The 21,022-nt window shown below is 37.3% G+C and overlaps 3 protein-coding genes and 1 long non-coding RNA gene across 5 annotated transcripts; 1 reads left to right on the top strand and 3 right to left on the bottom strand.

The window, feature by feature from the left end:
• Positions 1 to 1,250: 1,250 nt before the first annotated feature.
• LOC145233531 (uncharacterized) lies at positions 1,251 to 7,497 on the bottom strand. Its single transcript, XM_080098281.1, has 10 exons — positions 7,347 to 7,497; positions 6,899 to 6,977; positions 6,671 to 6,839; positions 5,051 to 5,200; positions 4,017 to 4,136; positions 3,883 to 3,951; positions 2,847 to 2,962; positions 2,357 to 2,505; positions 1,740 to 2,056; positions 1,251 to 1,544 (listed from the first exon to the last, which is right to left on the bottom strand). The coding sequence occupies exons 1-10, from the start codon at positions 7,405 to 7,407 to the stop codon at positions 1,428 to 1,430; spliced, it is 1,347 nt and encodes a 448-aa protein (XP_079954407.1). The 5' UTR covers positions 7,408 to 7,497; the 3' UTR covers positions 1,251 to 1,427.
• A 1,378-nt stretch (positions 7,498 to 8,875) lies between these two features.
• Positions 8,876 to 12,010, top strand: LOC145233683 (uncharacterized). Its single transcript, XR_013861161.1, has 3 exons — positions 8,876 to 9,091; positions 9,498 to 9,634; positions 10,038 to 12,010. It is a non-coding gene; the product is annotated as an uncharacterized LOC145233683 (long non-coding RNA).
• Positions 12,011 to 12,583: 573 nt separating this feature from the next.
• Positions 12,584 to 15,652, bottom strand: LOC145233682 (bile acid-CoA:amino acid N-acyltransferase-like). 2 transcript variants are annotated; one of them, XM_080098456.1, is made up of 6 exons: positions 15,391 to 15,652; positions 15,205 to 15,305; positions 15,054 to 15,149; positions 14,895 to 14,995; positions 14,363 to 14,600; positions 12,584 to 13,764 (listed from the first exon to the last, which is right to left on the bottom strand). In XM_080098456.1, the coding sequence occupies exons 2-6, from the start codon at positions 15,272 to 15,274 to the stop codon at positions 12,980 to 12,982; spliced, it is 1,290 nt and encodes a 429-aa protein (XP_079954582.1). In that variant the 5' UTR covers positions 15,275 to 15,305; positions 15,391 to 15,652; the 3' UTR covers positions 12,584 to 12,979. The 2 variants fall into 2 exon arrangements, with proteins under 2 accessions (XP_079954582.1, XP_079954581.1); XM_080098455.1 differs by having other exon boundaries at positions 15,205 to 15,652.
• Positions 15,653 to 18,643: 2,991 nt separating this feature from the next.
• On the bottom strand, positions 18,644 to 20,580 carry LOC145234181 (acyl-coenzyme A thioesterase 6-like). Its single transcript, XM_080098939.1, has 2 exons — positions 20,520 to 20,580; positions 18,644 to 20,019 (listed from the first exon to the last, which is right to left on the bottom strand). The coding sequence occupies exons 1-2, from the start codon at positions 20,578 to 20,580 to the stop codon at positions 19,250 to 19,252; spliced, it is 831 nt and encodes a 276-aa protein (XP_079955065.1). The 3' UTR covers positions 18,644 to 19,249.
• Positions 20,581 to 21,022: the final 442 nt, after the last annotated feature.

Below are 21,022 nucleotides of genomic sequence, written 5' to 3'. Positions count from 1 at the left end.
TTCATACAATGTCGGATTAATTTTTACTGATCAATGTTTTTCGAATAGATTTTAGTAACTGCGTAAAATCAAACAAAGTGTAACTACAAGATATTTATCAATCGCGACAATAACAACTCCACCCCGAATTGACAAACCACCAAAGAGGCGTTTGGTGTTCAAATTGACTTTGGAAATGAAATTGACACAAACATTTTCAAAACACTTCATTTGAAACACAAACTTATATGCGACAAATAGCGCGCATATTTTGAAGCCTTGCAAGACATGTAGCCAATTACTTAGCACATTGAAATAACTTCAGCTAATTCCAAAAAGGATTAAACAATATACATCACATAGCATCCATGTTTTTTTTATTAATAACCTACCTGGCGACAAAAACTTGCAACAACATTTCTATGTGTCATGCAAATTACACTAACATATCTGTCATCTTGTAACTAGTTCCTCAACATTTATCTTATTTCTGAAAAAAAGGCTAGCGCACTTAACGTTTTATTTCAATGACGTCATAGATGTTTAATGAACAAAACCAAGTGACCAACGATATTGCATATGATATATATGCTCTGTTCTAAATTGCAATATTTACCAAGTCCAGAAAGTAGTATAATGACCCAATACTCAACAGGCTGCCTAACTATTTCACAGCCTTGCACACGTAAGACCGACGGCTTTACTTCAAGTCAAGCATGCACGTTGACAATGGCTGCGGTTAGAACCGTCCAAGCTTTCAGGTAGTTCCTCTTTTTAAGGCCCCAGAACAGAGAAAAACAAATCGTTATCTACAAAACCACACTCAGCTTAGCTAGAAAACCGGGAAACATTTTACATCGAACAGAGACTCCCTCCAAGCCACAAGTCCAAACACGAAGCGCAATGTTTCCGGAAGGACGTTGGCTTTATCGCGGCGGTATCGATACGTTTTTTATTTATTTTGGACATGCAACTATATTTGATCAGGGCATTTCTTTTGAAATTTTTGTGCAGCAACAAACATAAGATCTTCCGGCCAAGTTTCAGTCCCGTTTGTTTTGACAGGAAGCATAACACAATTAGTTGCAATGCTTGTGTTAATAATTGATGTGCTTACCAATCTGCTCAGGCAGCAAAATAGCTTCTCCACTCGCAGCAATATGTAAGTTTAAATTTATACAAGATTTGATACCAACCGCTTTACACTGTTAGTATTGCGGCTGGTTTGAAGGCTACCTACAGGTTTTGATGCAAATGTTTTACACTAGATGCAAAATGAGTCAAGTTTATTTACAACAAATTTTGTACACATATTACCACCTACGTTGGCCCCTTTAGCATCAGAGTTCCCTTACATAGTCAGGAACCAACCTAATGGAGTTTCAACAATTTGTGGCAGTGACAACTTCCACCAATACAAGTAAATCTTCACAAGTTTTCCGGGCAATTTATGGCATTCCTCCCTGCAGCTGATCCTTAAGAGCCAAGATGCTGCGTCTCTGCTCGTCCGGCAGCATCCGAATTTGCTCTGGAGTTAACTGGAGGACTTGCATGATAAGAGCAGCCTTAAAATAGAATTGATTGATTTTCATATATTTACAATACACGTACAGTGCGGGCTTTTCACAAACAAAAAACAACAATGTTTTTAAAGTTAACTTCTACCGAGAAAAAAAAACGGTTAACTTTTAACTCACCTTCTGGCTAGCTATGTTAACATTTCAGTGATTTTGATCAACTCAAACCTAAACTGCATTTACCTTTTCTTGATCTTGCTCCGCTGAGGGATCCATAGATGGAGGTGGTGGTTCTTCTCCGGCAGGAGGAGCTCTTCCTCTTCTCGGATCGCTTCTTTCTCCACCAGGTGGCGGAGGATGCCGAAGAGGTCCTCCTTCCATTCCTGGTCTATCCATTGGGGAGTTTCCTGGTCGATCCATAGGAGGTCTTCCGCCTCTGTCGATTAAGTGTTCCCGCGGAGACACACCACGCTCAAGTGAAGAGCGCCCTCCTCCTCTTTCCATTGAGTGACCCCGGTCTGGTGGAGGTGGTGGACCACGATCTGGGAATCCTCGTTCATCTAGCAACAATTGAAATGACTGCTTGCATACGAACAAGAAAAATGACTTGTTTTGAACATTTTTGGAAACCTTCATGAAAATTTGGATTTTCAGCTGCTTAAACCTGCAATCTCCAACTTAAACGCAGAGAAACAAAAGTCGAGGGATGCAATGCAGAAAAGCTTCACTGGCTCTACTACACGGTAAAGAAAAGTGTATTTCTGTACCGCTTTGCTACCTCGAAAAAACGCTTCACACCACCTGGAATACTTTTAGGTTTTAAAACTCCGATGGTTTTCGTTCAACACCTAAATACAAACCTCTTGGTGGAAATCCCCTTCCAAAACCCTCTGGTTCCATGTGCATTGGTCGGTGTCGATCCATCCTTCTATCCACTGGTTCACCCATAGCGTGGTCAACTGGCACCCTCTCAATTCCACGCATGTCATCCATTCTCCGTGGTGGTCCACTGTGCGATTATAATATTACAAAAATGAAGAGACAAAAATTCTTTGATGCCAAAAAAACAAAATATAATGAAAAATTAAAAAGAACAGGTGTGCGTAGTACTTTAAAACAAATTGCCAACTTAGGTGGCCAAGCAATATTTAAAGACAGAAAGAACAATGAGAGAGATTGCTGGGTGGCTGGGTTTGTCGTTCTAGTTACTTGATCTTATACCATCAACGATATAGCAAAGATGAGAAAACAAAAATGAAAAACAAGGAAATAGAATATAAAGTGCAATTCCAAGTATATTTTAATCTCTTGACATTTAAAGAGTTTGGCTAAAAACATCAGGCATCATACCGATCTGGTCCAACTTCCATTGGATGACCTCTACCAATTGGTGGTTCTCTAGGTGGTCTTTCGACATCCCTTGGTCCACCAAGACCAGGCAATGGACTTCCATTTGGTCGTACGTCCTATGATCCATAAACTAATCTTTAACTTTTCGCTTACAATTTATCCTAGCATTTGTTTCTAGACTTTTAAGTCGTTTGCATCAGTTATTTATAACTGCACATCAGTTTTTGAAAACAAATGTGACTAGAGTGCAGTAGAGAGGTAGTTGTCAGTGAAGAAAACAACATTTCTATTCAAATTCAGAATATATGTGTTTCTAACACTATTCAGCAGTTAGGGTTGGTTTGACAATATTGTATCGATACTTGTCCGATACTTCGGTGGTATATCGGGCCAAATACCGACACCTCAATAAACGAGTAAACATGTGTATGTCTGTTGCTAATTTGCAACAATATGCCTTAATACTTTGCAATAGTCACTTGACACAGACTTTTGACTCAGTCGCCAGGGCATCCCTATTTTTTTGTCCTATTCGGACGTTTGCTGTTCGAACACATAAAACTGAAAGCGATTCGCTTGTCAAGAATAGCCTACTCTACATTGTTAAGTTATTGAGCTTTAATTGAGGTTACCCTAATTGTGGACCCTTACAGTGTTTTGCAAAAGGATACTAAATACTGCTTTGAAACAGTCAATACAGACCTGCAAAACAATATCTAAACGTGGCTGCAAACAAAACACTTTGAATTCTTTAATATTGCCCAACGTAACTCCTTGGTAATAAAAACGTTCAATAAGTTTTTATTACAAACTTATTTTTCATTGTTCTGATATAACATGGAAAAGCTTTAAATAGAAAATCAACGAGATTTTATTCAACTAAGTATTGGGTATCAGATCACAGTACTTTTTGTGTAAAATATCGGGAACTGGTATCAGGTTTAAAACTGGGTACCGGACTGACCTTAGTCAGCAGTTGTTGGTTTATTACCTGCACATCGAACTAAAAAACACAAATGTGACCCAACTAGCTTACCTGTTCTGGTCTGGGACCCTCAGATGCTGGTATTAATGGCTGAACTGGGTTTTGTCTGTGTAGCATTTTCTAAAAATATGTGCATCGCGATTACAAAGTGTGATCAACTTTATTGAACACATACACTTGCTTACCATTGCTATTTCTGGATCCACAATTCTCATGACAACTTGGGCTTGCAACAGGGCATAAGCCAACTGAGGATTTTGCAGCAACATGTTACGAGCCTCAACTGGATTGTTTTGAATGCATTGCTGAAAGGAAATTAAGTTACAAGATATGCAAACAGAAATAAGTTTGACATAATAGCATACACACTACGGCAGTGGTTCCCAAACTTTTTTCTTTTAAGGCGCATTTTAGAAAAAACAAAAATTATTTGGCGCACTTCGAACTTTTGAATATTTTTTTTAGCTGACAAAGGCACTAACTATGAGGTCATAAAGCCACCATACAGGTCACTCTCATAGTTAAATAGCCTAGTTGAACATCTCAGAGACGTGGAGCATGTTGGCCTAGTGGTCTAAGCACCTGGTACTACTACTCTACTTGATTGATTTTAATTTCAATATTTTTTGCGGCACACCTAATGACATCTGGAGGCACACCAGTGTGCCGCGGCGCATAGTTTGGGAACCACTGCACTAGGGCAATTCAGGGTTCAAGTTTAAACATGGATAGTTGGTACAAACCATAACTACTTTTTACACCTGTAACTCTACCCTACATTTAGAGATACTTGGACCAACATGCAGAGTTGAATAAACCTACCTCAAAACCCTGAAAGCTAAAATGTCAGTGTCAAATAGTTATAAACATCAAATGGCATAGTAAAAACATCAAGTCGTAACCAATTAAAACAGTTTTCTTTGTTATGTAAACTAAACATGGGTCATACTGAAGTATGTTGTTAATTACCAAATAGGTCACTATTTATCTGATGACTAACAGGTTTTTTTTTATTTTTTTATTTAATAAACCCAATTTTTTATCATTAGGCATTTGAAAGTGCAATTAATGGCTTTATACTGCCATTTTTAACTAAGCTAACTATAGCCCACAGAACAAAATTTTTTTAGCAAAGTGTACCAGCAAAAAAGCAAATAACAAATCGAGTGCATTACTTAAATATGGTAGCTTTTTTAATGATAGATGGTAACTGACTTACTTTCATCTGCTTCATGAGCTCAAACATTTGCTCTGGGGGAAGACTTGCAACAGCTTTACTAATGGCCTCTGGGGCATCTTGTGATGGTGCTGGCTCTCCATATTCAGATTCTACTGGTGGCCCCATGGCTCGAAAGTGATTTACTTCCTCCTGTGCAGTACATATACAAAGTTACACACCCCTTCATGGGAACCATTTTGTGAAATCTTTTTCGGAAATGCTTTTGGTAATACTGTTACCAGGCATGAAACAAGTATATATGTGTATTTATCTGCAACATAAGTTTCCATTAACAGATAAGTTACAAAATTTTATTTCCAGACATTTTAAACTGGAATCAGGGGCGTATCCAGAAATTTTTAAATGGGGGGGTCCAACATTTTTTTGGGGGAAATTCCCTAATGACGTCATTACATCTGGAAAATGTTTGGAATATTTGCCACGCAAATGTCCTAGGCCGCATGATACTGAATACGTAATTCACACGTCGAACTGCCACTTAATTGTCCCGTTGCCTATTTCGTTTTCTAGTTCAAAACGACGGGTTAAGCGGCGAAGCACTTTTTCCAAAATTGCAAGCAGACCCTAAAGTACAAGACCGAAACACGGCCTAACTTTCGACTTTGGCGGTTTATCTACCCGTACAATTGACAGGAAGTTAATTTTAGCGAAAACTTTGTAGTTTCCTGATTTCGCCGCTGCTATCTAACTTACTCAGCAAAACTGCAACTGCAAGATAAGCGTGGCTGTCAGGTAATAAAAATCGTTGCTTAAAAAACAGATCCAATTTCTAAAGAACTAAATCCCTTGCTGAAGCGGTAATCCTACTGTTAAGTTGCGCAATGTCACGAATGCGTAAAATTGGTAACTACAGGAGGCATAAATTGTGCCTGGTAAGTTACAAATTACCCTTTACATCGATCTAATGTTTGTGACAAACTATTCCGTGTTTGGCGGGTCGAAACAATACCACATTAAACGTTTTTAACCATTTTTTACTCACTTTACATTGTTCAAATTCCAATAGAGTTGGATATGTTGCAATTAGTGCAGTTAACACTCAGCAAGAAACTGCTACCCGCGTCCTAGCCGGAACGTAACTTTCCGATTGTTAGCGCATAAACCTCCTTATTAAACCCTTGTTACGTCACAATTGGCGATTAGATAACAAGCGAATACAAGAAATTGAAGGCTAGCGTCTTTGAGATAACGACTTCCTGTTATCATGCAGTGGTAAACGGAGCGATTTGGGCCTATTTAATTTACGCACAACTTTTTAAAAATGGGGGGGTCCGGACCCCCAAACCCCCCCCTTGGATACGCCACTGACTGGAATGTATATTTTTAAATCGGTTAAATTTCACATTTCCAATAGGCAAGATTTTGTAGATAAATAAAAGTATCTGCAATGGGGTAATTGACACTAATCATAAACAAAGTTCAAGTTTTGCAATTAGATAACTGGTACTAATCTATCAAAGTTTATTTTTTGCAATTACGTAACTGGTACTAATCATAAACAAACAAATCCAGATACCCTAAAGTTTTAAAAAGCCTGATATTACTGTCTGTCATTTACAAAAAAAATTGCCTTCAAAAGTTGCCAAATTTATCACTTGCCTGGAAATTGTTACGGTTCTTCTCACTTGTTGCATGGTCAACTCTTAGTGGTCGACCATGAAGTTCTCGTCCATTTAAATTTCTCATTGCACTCATTGCTGTTTCTTGGTCCTGATATTCAGCAAACCCATAACCTTTTGGTTTACCAGATTCTCGATCGAATACAAGCCTTAATTATAAAATGAAACATGAACAGTCGACCTAACTAATAACAATTCAACAAGTTACCGAAAACTAATAACATTTCCCACTTCATTGAAAATGTCCTTCAATTGTTCCTCTGTTGACTCATATGGTATGTTTCCAACTGCAGTGAATTTGCAAAATAAGGCATTAACTCAGACTTTCAAATTAAAACAAGATACCAAAAATAGCCTAAAGATGAGTGCACTTCTCAAAGCAGTGATTCCCAACCTTTCCGTGGTTGCAGTTGCACAGCAAAGTATTGTCACCGCTTAGAAAAAAGTTTTTTTCAATCAGACAATTGTTACATTCTCAATTTCACAATGTAGTGAGACGAAGAGCACAGCAGACTGATATACTATCTATAAATGCTCGCTTTTTATTGGCCGATAAATCAAGACAAAACATTATTTGAAACAATATTTCGTAAATCAACCGCTGAATAACGGGTTAATACACCCCCAAAACAAAATATATTATAACTTAAACTCACCAAACACAGATCTTACGGATCGTTCATAATCAACTGGATCTCTGTCTCTTAAACTCATCATATTGATAGATTTTGAGTCACAAATCTAGTATAAAATGAAGACATATATTTATTCCAAACACACGAGTCGTGATCACTAGTCCATGACAAAAAAATATTAGTCGGATGAACTAAACGTTTTTTCTCGGTACCGGTATTATGAACAAATAACAAACTCTCATAAAGATAAGTTATTTTACACAATAGTTTTAATTTCGATTCTGCACATTAAAAAAAACAAATAAAACAAACAACGCACTAGTGCCACATGATAAGGAAATTTTATTTGTCAGAGTGCTTTTAGTTTTTGGTCATCGTTTTCGTAAACTACCAACCGTATGCAATGCATACCTGCGTCTTTTATTTAGGCCAGTGGTTCCCAACCTTTTTGTAGTCACGGACCCCTTTTATAAATTTTATAGGTCCGCGGACCCCCAACATAATTTAGTCTTGTTATGCTTTTCGTTTCCTGCATTATATGTACATTATTATACTTTCGCTTTGGGGGCAGAATTTAATCAACCTTCACAGTCCTTTAATCTCAATACATTTCTGTACTGTAGCAGTCAATGCAACAAAGAGATAAATTTTCTGGTGTACAAACGTAAACAAAGCACACTAATTGTTAATGTGTTTTGTGATGTCACAATGGAGATAACAATCACAAGTTTTCCGGATCCAAGGATCTGCTAAATAGTTTGCACTCATATGCAGAATTGTAAAAACGGTTTGGGAACTTAAAAATATTGTACTGCTGGTAATGCTAACTACAAATGTTTGCCTCCACGGACCCCCTGAAACCATCTTACGGACCCCTTGGGGGTCCGCGAACCCCAGGTTGGGAACCACTGATTTAGACCTACCATATTTTCTTCACCAAAAAGGAGGACACATTCCCGACAAAGAATATTAATTATTATTAACAGTTTACCTTTGTGCACAAGCAAATGAAGGCACAAGATATTTGACGAATTTCACGCAGCCAATTATTATAGTCCAATTTGGATGAAGTATAACTTACTATAAATTGTGAATTTCAATTAAGAATGACCACAACTCGCACTGTTTGGCCGGTTTTTAAAGGCACAATTGTTATTTAGGTATTTACTAAATATACAGAAAATTCAAAAGGGAGGACATTTGGGTATTTTTTATTGTCTTTGGAGGACAACTTGCTTTTTGTTAAAAAGGAGGACATGTCCTCCAAAAAGAGGACGTATGGTAGGCCTACTTTTATTGCGTTTGGTAAGTACTGAGTTAAATTAATTTATCGCTGTTTTTCCACAGACTATCGTGGTCAAAGTCTTATTTCTTCTTTCAGCGGTTCGTATCTCGATATTTGGGGAAAGGACAACAAAGTAAAAGGACACTTTCATATAGTGTAATGTATATTGCGCCATCTTGTGACGCATTAAGTATATTGCCCCGCCTTGTGTCGACCTTGTCGCATGCCCATATAAAAGCGTAAGTTTAACCTTTACCGGCATTCGAAGTGTCTTGTAGCTGTGGGCTTGTTGTGTCGCTGTTTCATTCAATACATGGTGTCAGAAGTGCGTTCACGCCTCTAATGAAGATGGACAAATCAGCAGTTTCTCTACCCCCGGCAATGCAGTGGAATGGCAATATGGCCGAGAACTGGAAAAGGTTTATCCAGAGATTCAAGCTCTATCTGACGGCGATTGGTGGTGACAGCAAGTCCGACGAAAGTAAGTCTGCGTTGCTTCTTCATGTTATGGAAGGTGATGGCATTCAGATTTACAATTCTTTTAAGTTCGAAACTGGAAATGACATGAAATTTGATGTCATAGTGAATGAATTTCAACTGTATTTCTGCCCCAAAAAGAATGTAACATTTGAACGTTATAAATTAAACAACCGAAACCAACAGGATGGTGAAAATATTGATCAATATGCTACCGAGCTAAAAAATCTTTCTGCACATTGTGAGTTTGAGAATCTTAGTGACTCATTAATCCGGGATATAGTGGTTTGTGGAATTTTTGACGACAAGGTTCGTGAAGTTCTTTTAAAAGAAGTTGATCTGACTCTAGAAAAATGTCTTTCTATTTGTCGTTCAAATGAAGTAGTTAGACTACAAGCTGCTGTAATTAGGAGCAAAGAGAATAACGTGTGGGTTGTCAATGATCGACAATCAACCCCGGGGACAGGTCGTTCATGGCCACTACTCAAGATGTTGTAGCAACCGAAGAGTCAATGAAGTGAAGGAAACTTCTTTTCACGTTAATACAGTGAGTACCGTTGTTACTTCAAAAGATTGGTTAGTTCCATTGAGACTAAATGGAAAACAGTTTACCTGTAAAATTGACACTGGTGCCCAGGTGAACCTAATTTCGCTATCAGATATTAAAGCCAGTACACCTCGTATCGAAAGTACCAATATTGTGCTAACTGCGTTTGCCAATCACAAGATACTTATGTATGGTGTTTGCACTTTAAATGTCAAATTCCGAAACCATGCGCACGTGATGAAGTTCTTTGTTGTCCAAGCTAAAACTCAACCACTTATCGGTCTTGTTGGTGCAGAGGCGTTAATGCTTATCAATCGTGTACATGCAGTGGAGTCTATAGAGCAGTGTGGTAAGCTTGTCCGCGAATACGAGGATATTTTTAATGGTCTCGGTTGTCTTCCAGATACATACTCAATAAGGTTGAACTCCAATGCCACTCCAGTCATCCATCCGAGTCGAAAAGTTCCGTATCTGCTGAAACCAAAGTTAAAAGAAGAACTTCAGAGAATGAAAGGATTAGGTGCTATAACAGAAGTGACTGAACCAACCAGATGGGTAAACTCGGTAGTAATTGTGAACAAAAAGAACGGAAAACTTCGTGTTTGTCTTGATCCCTGTGACCTCAATTAATCAATCATGCGCGAACATTACATGTTACCCACTCGGGAGGAATTGATGTCACAATTTAGTAATGCAAAGTTTTTTAGCAAGTTGGATGCTGTGAGTGGTTTTTGGCAAATAAAAATTGACGAAGAAAGTTCGAAGCTGTGTACATTTAATACTCCCTTCGGAAGGTACAGGTTTTTGCGTTTACCGTTTGGTATCTCGTCCGCCCCAGAAGTATTTCATCGTGCTGTACATTCCTTGTTTGAGCACATGGATGGTGTTGACACGTCAATGGACGATATTATGGGGCAGTTCCAAAGAAGAACATGACAGGCGACTCCGCATGGTTTTGAAACAAGCTAGGAAGTCCAATTTACGATTGAATCGTGAAAAATGTGTTTTTTGTGTTAATCGTTTAACGTTCATGGGAGATGTTTTAAGTACAGGTGGTATGCAACCAGATCCCAAGAAGGTTCGAGCCATTGAGACGATGTAGCGACCAGCAAACAAGCGTGACGTTCAACGCTTTCTGGGCATGGTGAACTATCTTGCACGGTATATTCCCGATGTTTCAGAAAAAGCTGCACAACTTCGCTCACTGGTGCATAAAGACAGTGAATGGAACTGGACCAATAACGAAGAAAAAGCGTGGATGGAATTAAAGAGGGTAATTTCTAGCCAACCCATTCTTAAACATTTTAATCCTGTACTTCCAATAAAGGTATCCGCAGACGCCTCAAAAGAAGCTTTTGGTGCGGTACTGCTTCAGATGCACGACAAAGAGTCGCATCCTGTGTCCTACGCCCCTAGAGCAATGATTGATGCTGAAACGCGCTACGCACAAATCGAAAAGGACTCCTTGCGGTGACATTTGCGTGTGAGCGGTTTCATCAGTTTATATATGGTCAACACATATGCATAGAAACTGATCACAAGCCATTAGTTCCGTTGTTTAAAAAAAACTTAAACAATTGTCCCATAAGGGTACAACGTCTGATGATACGTCTGCATTCGTATGACTTTAATGTAATCTATACTCCAGGAAAGTTCATGCACACAGCCGATGCTTTGTCGAGGAGTGTTTCCCAAGAAACCGAAGATTTGCAATCACATGCTGATGTGGAATGTTATGTTCATTTGGTTGTGTCATCACTTCCAATCTCCTCAAATGCTATGGCGCAACTTCGTGAAGAAACTGAACGATATCCCCAGTCAATAGACATCGTGCATTACGTTTACAATGGTTGGCCGGAACGTTCCGCAAATTGCACACCAGACTCCCAGGCATTTTGGAAAGTCCGTGATGAACTGTCCGTAAATGATGGTGTCCTGTTTAAAGGAAGCAAAATAGTCATTCCCCGGAAAACGAGACGGTCAATTCTAGCTAAGCTACATGAAGGTCATTTGGGGAAAGTTAAATGCAAAGGTCGTGCCCACGAATTAGTGTATTGGCCTGGAATTAACAAGGACATATCTAATTTGGTATCCACATGTTTGCAAACCATGAATTTAGATGTTTTTCGCAATCTTGGGACTTCTGTCATTTAACTCCTCATTTTCCGCAATCTAATGGACTTGCTGAAAGGACGGTACAAACCGTTAAAAATATGTTAAAAAAATCTGTTGCCAATGCCCAGGACTTTGATTTGAATTTGTTAATTTATCGTAGTTCGCCTTTACAGTGTGGTTTATCGCCGTCACAGTTGCTCATGGGAAGGCAAACCAGAAGCAATTTGCCTATTTGTGAAGAAAAGCTTAGGTGTCATAATTTACAACAGATCAGTTTTGTAGAGGGAACGGCACCAACAAAAGATGCCATGTCATAAAAATGCATTTAATAATTTAAGCATGTTGTTACTTAAAATTTAACAATTTCTATTGCAAAAACCACCAACAAGAGATAACATAAAAAATCAAGTGTTAAAAAATATATTAATATTACACTATTTGAACAATGAAACTAGTCCGAAGTGTGGCATAATCTACCTTGTTTTAGAACGAAAGTAGCACAAACGAAAGATATGATAAAAATGAAGTTAAAAAGAAAATCAATAACATACTGATAAAAAGAGACATAAAAATAGGGTTAAAAAATAGGGGACATGTCAGGGAATTTAGTGTTTAAATCTGCGTCAGGGAGAAATGTCAAAATGTACTTAAAAGTCAGAAACATATATGTATATATGTGAGAATTGACCGCCTCAATTGCTAAACAATAGGCTTTATTGCATGACAACTTAAAAAAATGCAATTGTTCGCGAACAATTGTTATGTTTTTTGTCTTATCTGTGATGTCACATTTGGATCATTGTTATTAACTAAAGCTAAAATCCTGTAATCAACTTTCGTTTTTCTGAAATACACATTCAGACTTAAAGTTTGAGAAAAACTGGGTTAACGTAACCAAGATAAATTTTGTCAGGGATTTTGTATCATAAAATATGGCAACCCTAATAAAAATGCCTCGAACAATTAAAGTACATTGTTGATTACAATAGAACAGTTTTTTATGGAAAAAGCACCACCAAAAATATCAAAAAAAATCAAATGCTTAGTCATGAACTTGAAAAATTTAAACAAATGTCTACCACACTGTTGTAAACATAGTTTGTCAGGAGATTTAAAAAAATGTCTGAACAATTTAAAGCACACACATATATATATACATACAAAAAAATAACATAATTATACAAAATAAATAATTTTTTACATGTAAGAAATAAAAATGTATTCCTAATCTCAAAGTTTACATGTTGGCATTTTGGATGTTCTTTTTAAAAACTGTATTATTGTCCTCCAACTGCCAATTTGTGCCATACTATGAGGAACTTTGGTGCCACCCCATTCCAAAAATGGAGCTACTTGAGATGAACTTCTGACACAAAAGGGGGTATATGCTGGTTCAAGCAGGTGACCTGCACCCTGGTTACGAATAATAGTGAAGTCTGGGTGCTTTGCATCCTTCAACAGTTTTTCGGCCTGATTACAATAATGCTCAGAAGGAACATCCTCATCGCTTAATGAAGCTAATAGCAGATATGAAATTTCATGTCTGTTGTAAAATTTAAAGATAGCATTTGCAAGAGTGTCTTTATTAGAATCTGTAATCATTGGAAACCAATTTCTTGTACTCATGCCCTGATGCTGATTCAGCTTTGGATACTCGAGCAGTTCAGAATCTACACAAGGCCACACTTGTTCATTGTACTGATGTGAGTTGTGTACAGGCATTATTGCACAGTTTATTGCAACAACTGATTTGACTCTGTCCAAGCAGTCAGCCATGCATAAAGCAAACTGTCCGCCTTTGCACACACCCAATACAGACACACCATTGTCTCCTAGCACAGCTTTGTGATTGCATAAAAAATTTACAGCCTTTTCAAACATTTCCATGTGAATGTGAAAAATCCAGTTTTCAAACCCAAAGTATTTTATGTTGAATATTGCAAAACCATGCGATGCTAAAAGTGCAGAATCTGCTTCAAGTGGGTTTGCCATTGCTCCAAGAATGTATATGACACCTGAAATAAACATAGAAAAATAAATAAATGATTAGATGTCATAAAAAAATCTGGAACAACAATTATTTAACATTTGATGACTTATTTGTATTGTGGTCAAATTTCAGTCAAAAATGTAAACGTTTATTTTGTCAGCAAATTTTGCTTTTATGTCATGTGGATGTTAAAAGCACAATACTTTGAGCTATTATAGAGCTTTAGGTCTGAAATAACAATTTTTCTGAAAGTAATGGGCTTAAAACAAAAACCATCATGGTAAAGTGCCTCTCCACTGCCATCTACAAACCTTAATGTGTATCGTAGTGTGGTTTGATCACGTAAGCCGTAAGGAACCACATGATCAAGTTTTGCCACCCCACGAAAGAAAATTTATGCAAAAAAATTGAAGCCTATGGTATGTACCCATAATTGTTCTGGTTATAATAATCCTAAAGTAATGTCAGTTTGTAATGAACAACAGAAGTTTTACATTTATTGTTGTTTAAGATTTTCATAGTAAATAACATATCATTCGGTTGCAGGCCATATGTTTTTGTGGAACATACCTGGTTTGATTAAGAGTCATTGGAAGCCTAGCTTGCAGACCTAACTAACTAACCTGGAAAAGGACCTTCTCCAGGAGGCAAAAACAATGTCCCCTTAACATCATTTTCATCCACCTTAATTCTTTTCATCCCAGGCTGCATGTACAAGCGAATAACTTGACATTTTGCTATTACATTCATATCATTGTTGGCAATGAGATCATGCATGCTATTGAATCGCTTGTCATACACCCTAATGGTCACCAATTTGGGTTTTGTAACATCTTTCACTAAAAATCTGACAAACTTTATCTGCAAAATACAACATAATTAGTAAAAGAGGAGAAGAGCAACTTTTTTGGTTCATGTCTTATTTTTTACGTCTTTTGTCAAAAGAAGCGATCGTACTCCAGTAATGTATGCCACAAAAAGCAATAATGTGTTAACCGAGTCGTACTGGGAACAATGTGGTAACTGATGTGTATTCGTACCTTAAATAATTTTTTATACACCTCTTAAATTATAAATTAATTTTATTTATTAGAGGCAGAAAGTAACCAGATAATCACCACAAATTTACCATACATTATTTCCCAAATCACTAACTTTGTTACATGGAGAAGGTTCCATTGACCAGAAAAGGCCCATTTTGTCCTGACCTCTGTATGTTCCAAATAAACATTCCTGTTTAGCCAAATCCAACTCACCTGTACCATTTTTATATGTTCAATTAAAGTAAAAACCATATGTACTAACGAAGCATACCTGTACTATTTGAGTAAAACACTCCAAAACTTTCAAATGCATTTTCCCCAGAATATGAGGTAGCTCTTACTGTTATCAACTGATCCGGTGGTAAATCTGTCAACAATAACTTGTATATGTACAATAGAAACCTAAAAAAATACAAGTTTACCTTCTACTTTAATGTCCACTTCTGTATCTGCCATACTTGGCTGAGGATGTACTAAAATAGTGGGACTCATTTTAGAATAATATGTGTGCTTCTTCTGCAAACTAAAAAGTAATATCCAGTGTAGATATTTTCTCAGTTCTAAGAAGTTGAGAACTTCTCACTCAAATGCAAAATCACAAAAATTACATTGAGGAGACTTAAATGATGACATTTATCCTCTAAGGCAGTGGTTCTCAAACTTTTTTTGTTGCGACGCCTCTGGAAAAGTTTTCTGGACTTGCGACGCACCAGCAAATAAAAGTTAATTAAGAAACTTATTATTAAAGTTGTGTTTATTGACACAATAACTAAAAGTTACGAAACGGAAATATTCTGCGATGCGTTTGGAAGATTGAAACGACGCACCAGGGCGTCGCGACGCATAGTTTGAGAACCGCTGCTCTAAGGGATCAGAAAAAGGTGCTATGTCATGTTTGTTACATACATATGTCTTTGTGTTTGCATGGACTTTGGAGCCTGTTAATTATTACCCAGTTTCACATGCTCACACAAAATGGTTTATCGTGTTTAAAAATGTTTTTATGCTTTGGTTTAAAAGTAACCTGCCTTTTGATTGATCATGCATATAATTAATCCAATATTTAAAACTTGATGCAAATAATTATTTTTTATTTCCAAGACTTAACACTAACGAATAAATGATCTACTTTTTTAAGTATTCGGAAAATAGCACATGTTAACGTACGCAGGAACAGAAAAAAATCACGTTACAAACTGTAAACAATAAACACGAGTTCGTTGGTGTTTCTTTAATCAAATAGGGTATTTCCCTTTTCAATGTTTTTTGTCAACGTCTGATTAAAATAAAGAGAAATAATCTCTATGGTCCGATTACCGACATACAGCAATCAGTTACGAGCTGCACGATATCGTTTTTATTTTCAGTAACACATCAAACACAACCAGTAATTGATTGGTTCAAACTTCAAATCTTGAGTTTCCTGAGGAATGTTGCAAATAGCCAGCTGGTGGTGGCAGTTACTTGTAAACTTTACAAAGGAATGGGGAACCTGTCGTCATTGGGGTAGGCCTACAAGTGCGGTCTTTGATGTAGCTAGAAGTCAATAAGGTCATTCAAAGCATTGAAAAGTTGTCGACAAAAGATATACCTACACTACACTACCAATTGTTGTCTGTTTCAACTGGACCTAGTTGTTGTAACATTTACGTTCCCTGTAGCTCATAGGTATTCTTCCGTTGCGCACACAAGTTTTTCGCCAGTACGAAAGGAAAAAAAAAAACGTCACACAAATCAAATGCTTTTATTCTGCATTTATCAAACAAATGACCTAAAATAGTGCAATTGGGTAAACACTTTTTTTGATAACATCATGTAGGCCAAATATCCCTCTTCAATACATTATAATTTAGGGCAGGGGTGGGCAAACTTTTCAGTGCAAGGGCCGCATTCAAAAGTTTATAATCTTACCGGGCCGCATAGTATTTCACCAACGACCGCCAATTGCTTGCTTGTTGTTTTGTTTTAAAACAACTGATGCAAAGAATAAGGTTTGTATCATATATATACCATTTAAAGTCGCCTAAAATGCTCTGATTAACAATTTCTAACTTGTGCATAAATTTAGCTCAACGGAGCTAACTGTTTATGACGTCATAAACTGTATTGTGACGATTGCAGTGCCTGTTTTTTCGCATTGTTTGCACATAATAAGCGGAAAAAGCCTGGCACATATGGTTACTAGACTGCTAATCTTTTTTCCAGTCCCACGAAATCTGTTTTAGCAGTTTAAAAATCAAAATATTTAGCAAAATAGATTGCGGCCGCAGGTTGTGCACCCCTGCGCAAAATTATTACATAGTATATTTTCAGCTTTATGCAAATACGTTTGTTCATGACTGTACAAACATTGGTTGAAACGCTACAATTGTAATTGTTTCAAAAAAACAAGCGTTTGTTGCAACAAAGGCTGAACCACGTTTTTTGTTAATAAAGTCCGAGTGCCAACATTAAACAAAAAGTACTGCAACGACCTAAACATGATCCAAAGTGACCAAAGTTTGGGCGTCAACAGTGCAAAGTGGGCTGTTTTTGAAAACGTGAATCGCTTTTACTTTTATCGAACGACTGTATTTGCATTACGTGACCTAACTTTTCTTGTACACAAGCCATGTATTTGCATTACGTGACCTAACTTTTTGTTACTTGCAATCAGGGAGTCGAACCGGAACTGAACCCGAACCCGCGAACCGGTTTGAGCGATTAATTTCATTAAACTCGAACCGAACCCAAACCGCTAATTACGATTTTCTAAAAACCCGAACCGGAGTTGAACCCCATATTTGGTTTGGCGTTGGACCCGAACCGGAACCGAACCAGTAAAAAAATGCAGTCTGTTTTATATTTTGTGATTTTTTTCAAAACAGCGCACTAAAAAATACACGAGATAACACTTATAGGGCGTGTCAAAAATAACAGTACAAGGGCAAAATTCTTTTGGAGTTTAATAAGGCCAGGTAGATGATGGGTAGAATTAAACTAAAACGAATACAAATTTGAACCGGTTTAAAAACCGCAAACCGGTTCGGACCGGATAATTTGCCCAAACCCGAACCCGAAAATATACATTTTAAAAAACCGGAACCGAACCCGAACCCTTCAGAAATCAAACATGCTTGGGTCAGGATGAACTTTAGAATCAAACATGCTTGGGTCAGGATGAACTTTAAAATAAGCAGACATGTTGCACATATAAACAGAAAATTGTACCCCTCGAAACCTTTTCCCTGCGATGAACTATTGCAATGCCGCAAAATGAACCTCGATGGACAGAAGTTAAACACTGAGCAAACAACCTCAGTGCTTGGACTGTCATGTTAGTTGGCAAGCTTTACCAATATTTTAAACTGTAAAGTTTTTGTCTAACGAACTGATGTTATACGTTGACAGTTCCGCAGTGCCTTGGTGTACTAACTTGGTTGTTTAGCGCAACGCTTAACAAAATAAACTTAACTACTTATGTTTACTGATTTGCTTGTTTTTTCTTTGGCGAGCCTTTCCAACACGCGTGCCAAGGTTGGCAGGCAAGGTGGTTTTTCATGGCACGCCAACCGATTTGCGTGTTTATATTGAAGTAACAATTGAACCTGTTAAACTGCTTGTTTACAGTTTTTCACATGCCATTGTCCTAAAATTCAGCCTTACATACACAAAACGCTTTGCTTTCTCTATATTATTGATATCTGCTGGCACGAACCACTATTATTTAGAAAAACGTTGGCACGTGAGGCCATTCACAAATGGAAATAACAAGTAAATTGGCACGCGTCGACTTAAAGGTTGCCGACCCCTGCTGTAGGAGGTCCCGGGCCGATAGTCAAATAAAGCATCTAATTCTAACACATACATATGTTAAACCCATTTTAGCATGTTTACAACAAACAAAAATGTTGTCGAACAAGTATCACCGTAATACAGAGTAATGATTTTGTACAAACGAAATACAGCTTCATGCAAGCACAAATTCCTAATTTTAATGACACGCGACATATCATTTAATTAAACGATACGGTCGAACAGTGTATACCAGACAATTATAACCCTATAAAGTAAATGCATGGTCATCAAGAATCCGCAAAAAAATTTGGCATGAGGCAAATTTTAAATTTTAGTGTTGTCAATGTGAGATGAAGTAGCATTAATCAAAATGCATTGCCATGCAATTACCCTCAGGGTAGTACATTTGATAAATGAATAATTATATTATGAACGCTATAATCTTGTCCATTTGCCTGTTTTGCACAAATGTAGCAAAAAGGTATCAAAAACAGCCTGGTAAAGCACACCCAAGTAGCAAAAGAGCACACAGCACTTTGTGCCTTAAAACTCAACAACACAAAAATAATTAAATCATAACATAAACAACAATAAATACAATTGCATACTAACAGTGGGGATTGTTTAACACCTGATAAGCAATAAATAAAAACAATTAATTCACTGATTTGCAAAAAACATATGCACAATTTACTTCAGCTTGTCAGATAAAAATTCAAACTGCAATTTCCATGCATCTTTCTCAGCATGACTGTGCATAGGAAGGGAACCACCCATGTCAAGGGCAACACCAAAGTCCCCTTGATACATTTCAAAGCAAAATGGAAAATTTGGTGGTTCCAAAATATGACCAGTACCAGGATATTGGACAATTTCATAATCGGGATGTTTTGATTCAAGCAAACGCATTTTTGCAACCATTGCTTGGTACGATGAAGGTACACACTGGTCATCCATTCCAGCAATAATGAGGTACGGAATGGTATGCTGTTCCTCAAAATTGAAATAGCCTCGAAGATAATGAAGCTTTTCTGGTGCAGGTAGGTCAAATGTTCTGGCAAGTTTTAGGCGTCCATTTTCATCAAGCTTAGTTGGTTTTATCTCAAATCCAGGATATGTTTTGCCTTTATACTTACAATCCCCAACTACTGTATGTACACTGGCATTTATACACACCACACAACCAACACCTGGCATTAATGATGTCATTGCCATTGCAATTGTGCCCCCTTTGCATATGCCCAACAACCCAATGCCATTCTCATTTCGAACTTCAGTATGTTGTTGCATAAAATTCAATGCTTTTTCAAAATACTCAAGGTCCAGTGTATCCAATAAATGTTTGGGTAGATGTTCAAAACCAAAGTAGCCAAGCACCAAAGCTGCAAATCCATGTGATGCTAAAAGGGCTCCTTTGTATTCCCTGATCCCAGGATAACCGCCAAATATTGTAATTACACCTGGAAAGCAATTAAAAAATCATTTAAAGAAGCAGAAAAGCATTCCTTTTAGTTGCAATTGATGTTCAGTAAATAAAACTTAAAAATGGCACACTTCAAAAAATGGTAATGTCACAAAATCATGTTTATGATTTTTGACATTAAAGCGGGTGCTTTCTTTATTTTGTTAGGCCATAAGCATGGTGTTTGTAATACCATATAAAGCAGGGGTGTCCAACCTTTATTGGCAAAGGGCCGAATGCGGTTTACGAATGATTGCGCGGGTCACTTGAGTGTTTACTGCTAATTTGTGATCTTAGAAACGGCTGCCTTATAGTTTTTATTTAAAATCGTCACACCGGAATTCTAATCTTTAGATTTTTGCAATTAGAAGAACAATAAAACACACCAAGATACAGTAAAGGCAATATTTGGTGACATGGACGTTGTAGCAATGCGAAGCGGGTTTTCCATAAGGCTGTCAGAAATTACTGATTACGTGTACAGGGGTTTGAAGTCACATGTCCAGCTTTCTTGGGATATTCTGTTAGCGTTGCTAGCTTTTTGCTTTCTGTTTGACATAATTTATATCAATGCAGACTTTGGAAGAAATTTCGCTGCCAAATGCGTTTTGCGCCATGCTCTGCTATCAAAAGTACCCTAAGGAAGCAAGAAATATCACTGATCAAATTTAAAATCACGAGAAAGATTATTGACGTAACAATGTAGAAATTGTGATGCGTAACAATGTGCATTGTGATGCAATAAATACAACTTGAACAGTTGTGCATTACTCTATTAACAAAGAAATAAAGAAAAAAATAAATGCCATTTTTTTCGAAATAAAAGTTCTACTTAAATTACATAGGCGATTAACTTGATAAATAAGTCGTTTCGAAAATACCCCGCGGGCCACTCAGAACCTTCCTGCGGGCCGCATTGAGACCGCATAACATGATTGATAATATTGTTTGTTTACCTGGGTGTGGGCCATTGCCTGCAGGCAAAAACAAAGTTCCTGCTA

This window comes from Phallusia mammillata, chromosome 6 (assembly GCF_965637545.1).
Source record: "Phallusia mammillata chromosome 6, kaPhaMamm4.hap1.1, whole genome shotgun sequence".
Taxonomy (NCBI): domain Eukaryota; kingdom Metazoa; phylum Chordata; class Ascidiacea; order Phlebobranchia; family Ascidiidae; genus Phallusia; species Phallusia mammillata.
Note: the sequence above shows the minus strand (reverse complement) of the source record. Positions and strands in the feature narration are given on the sequence as shown.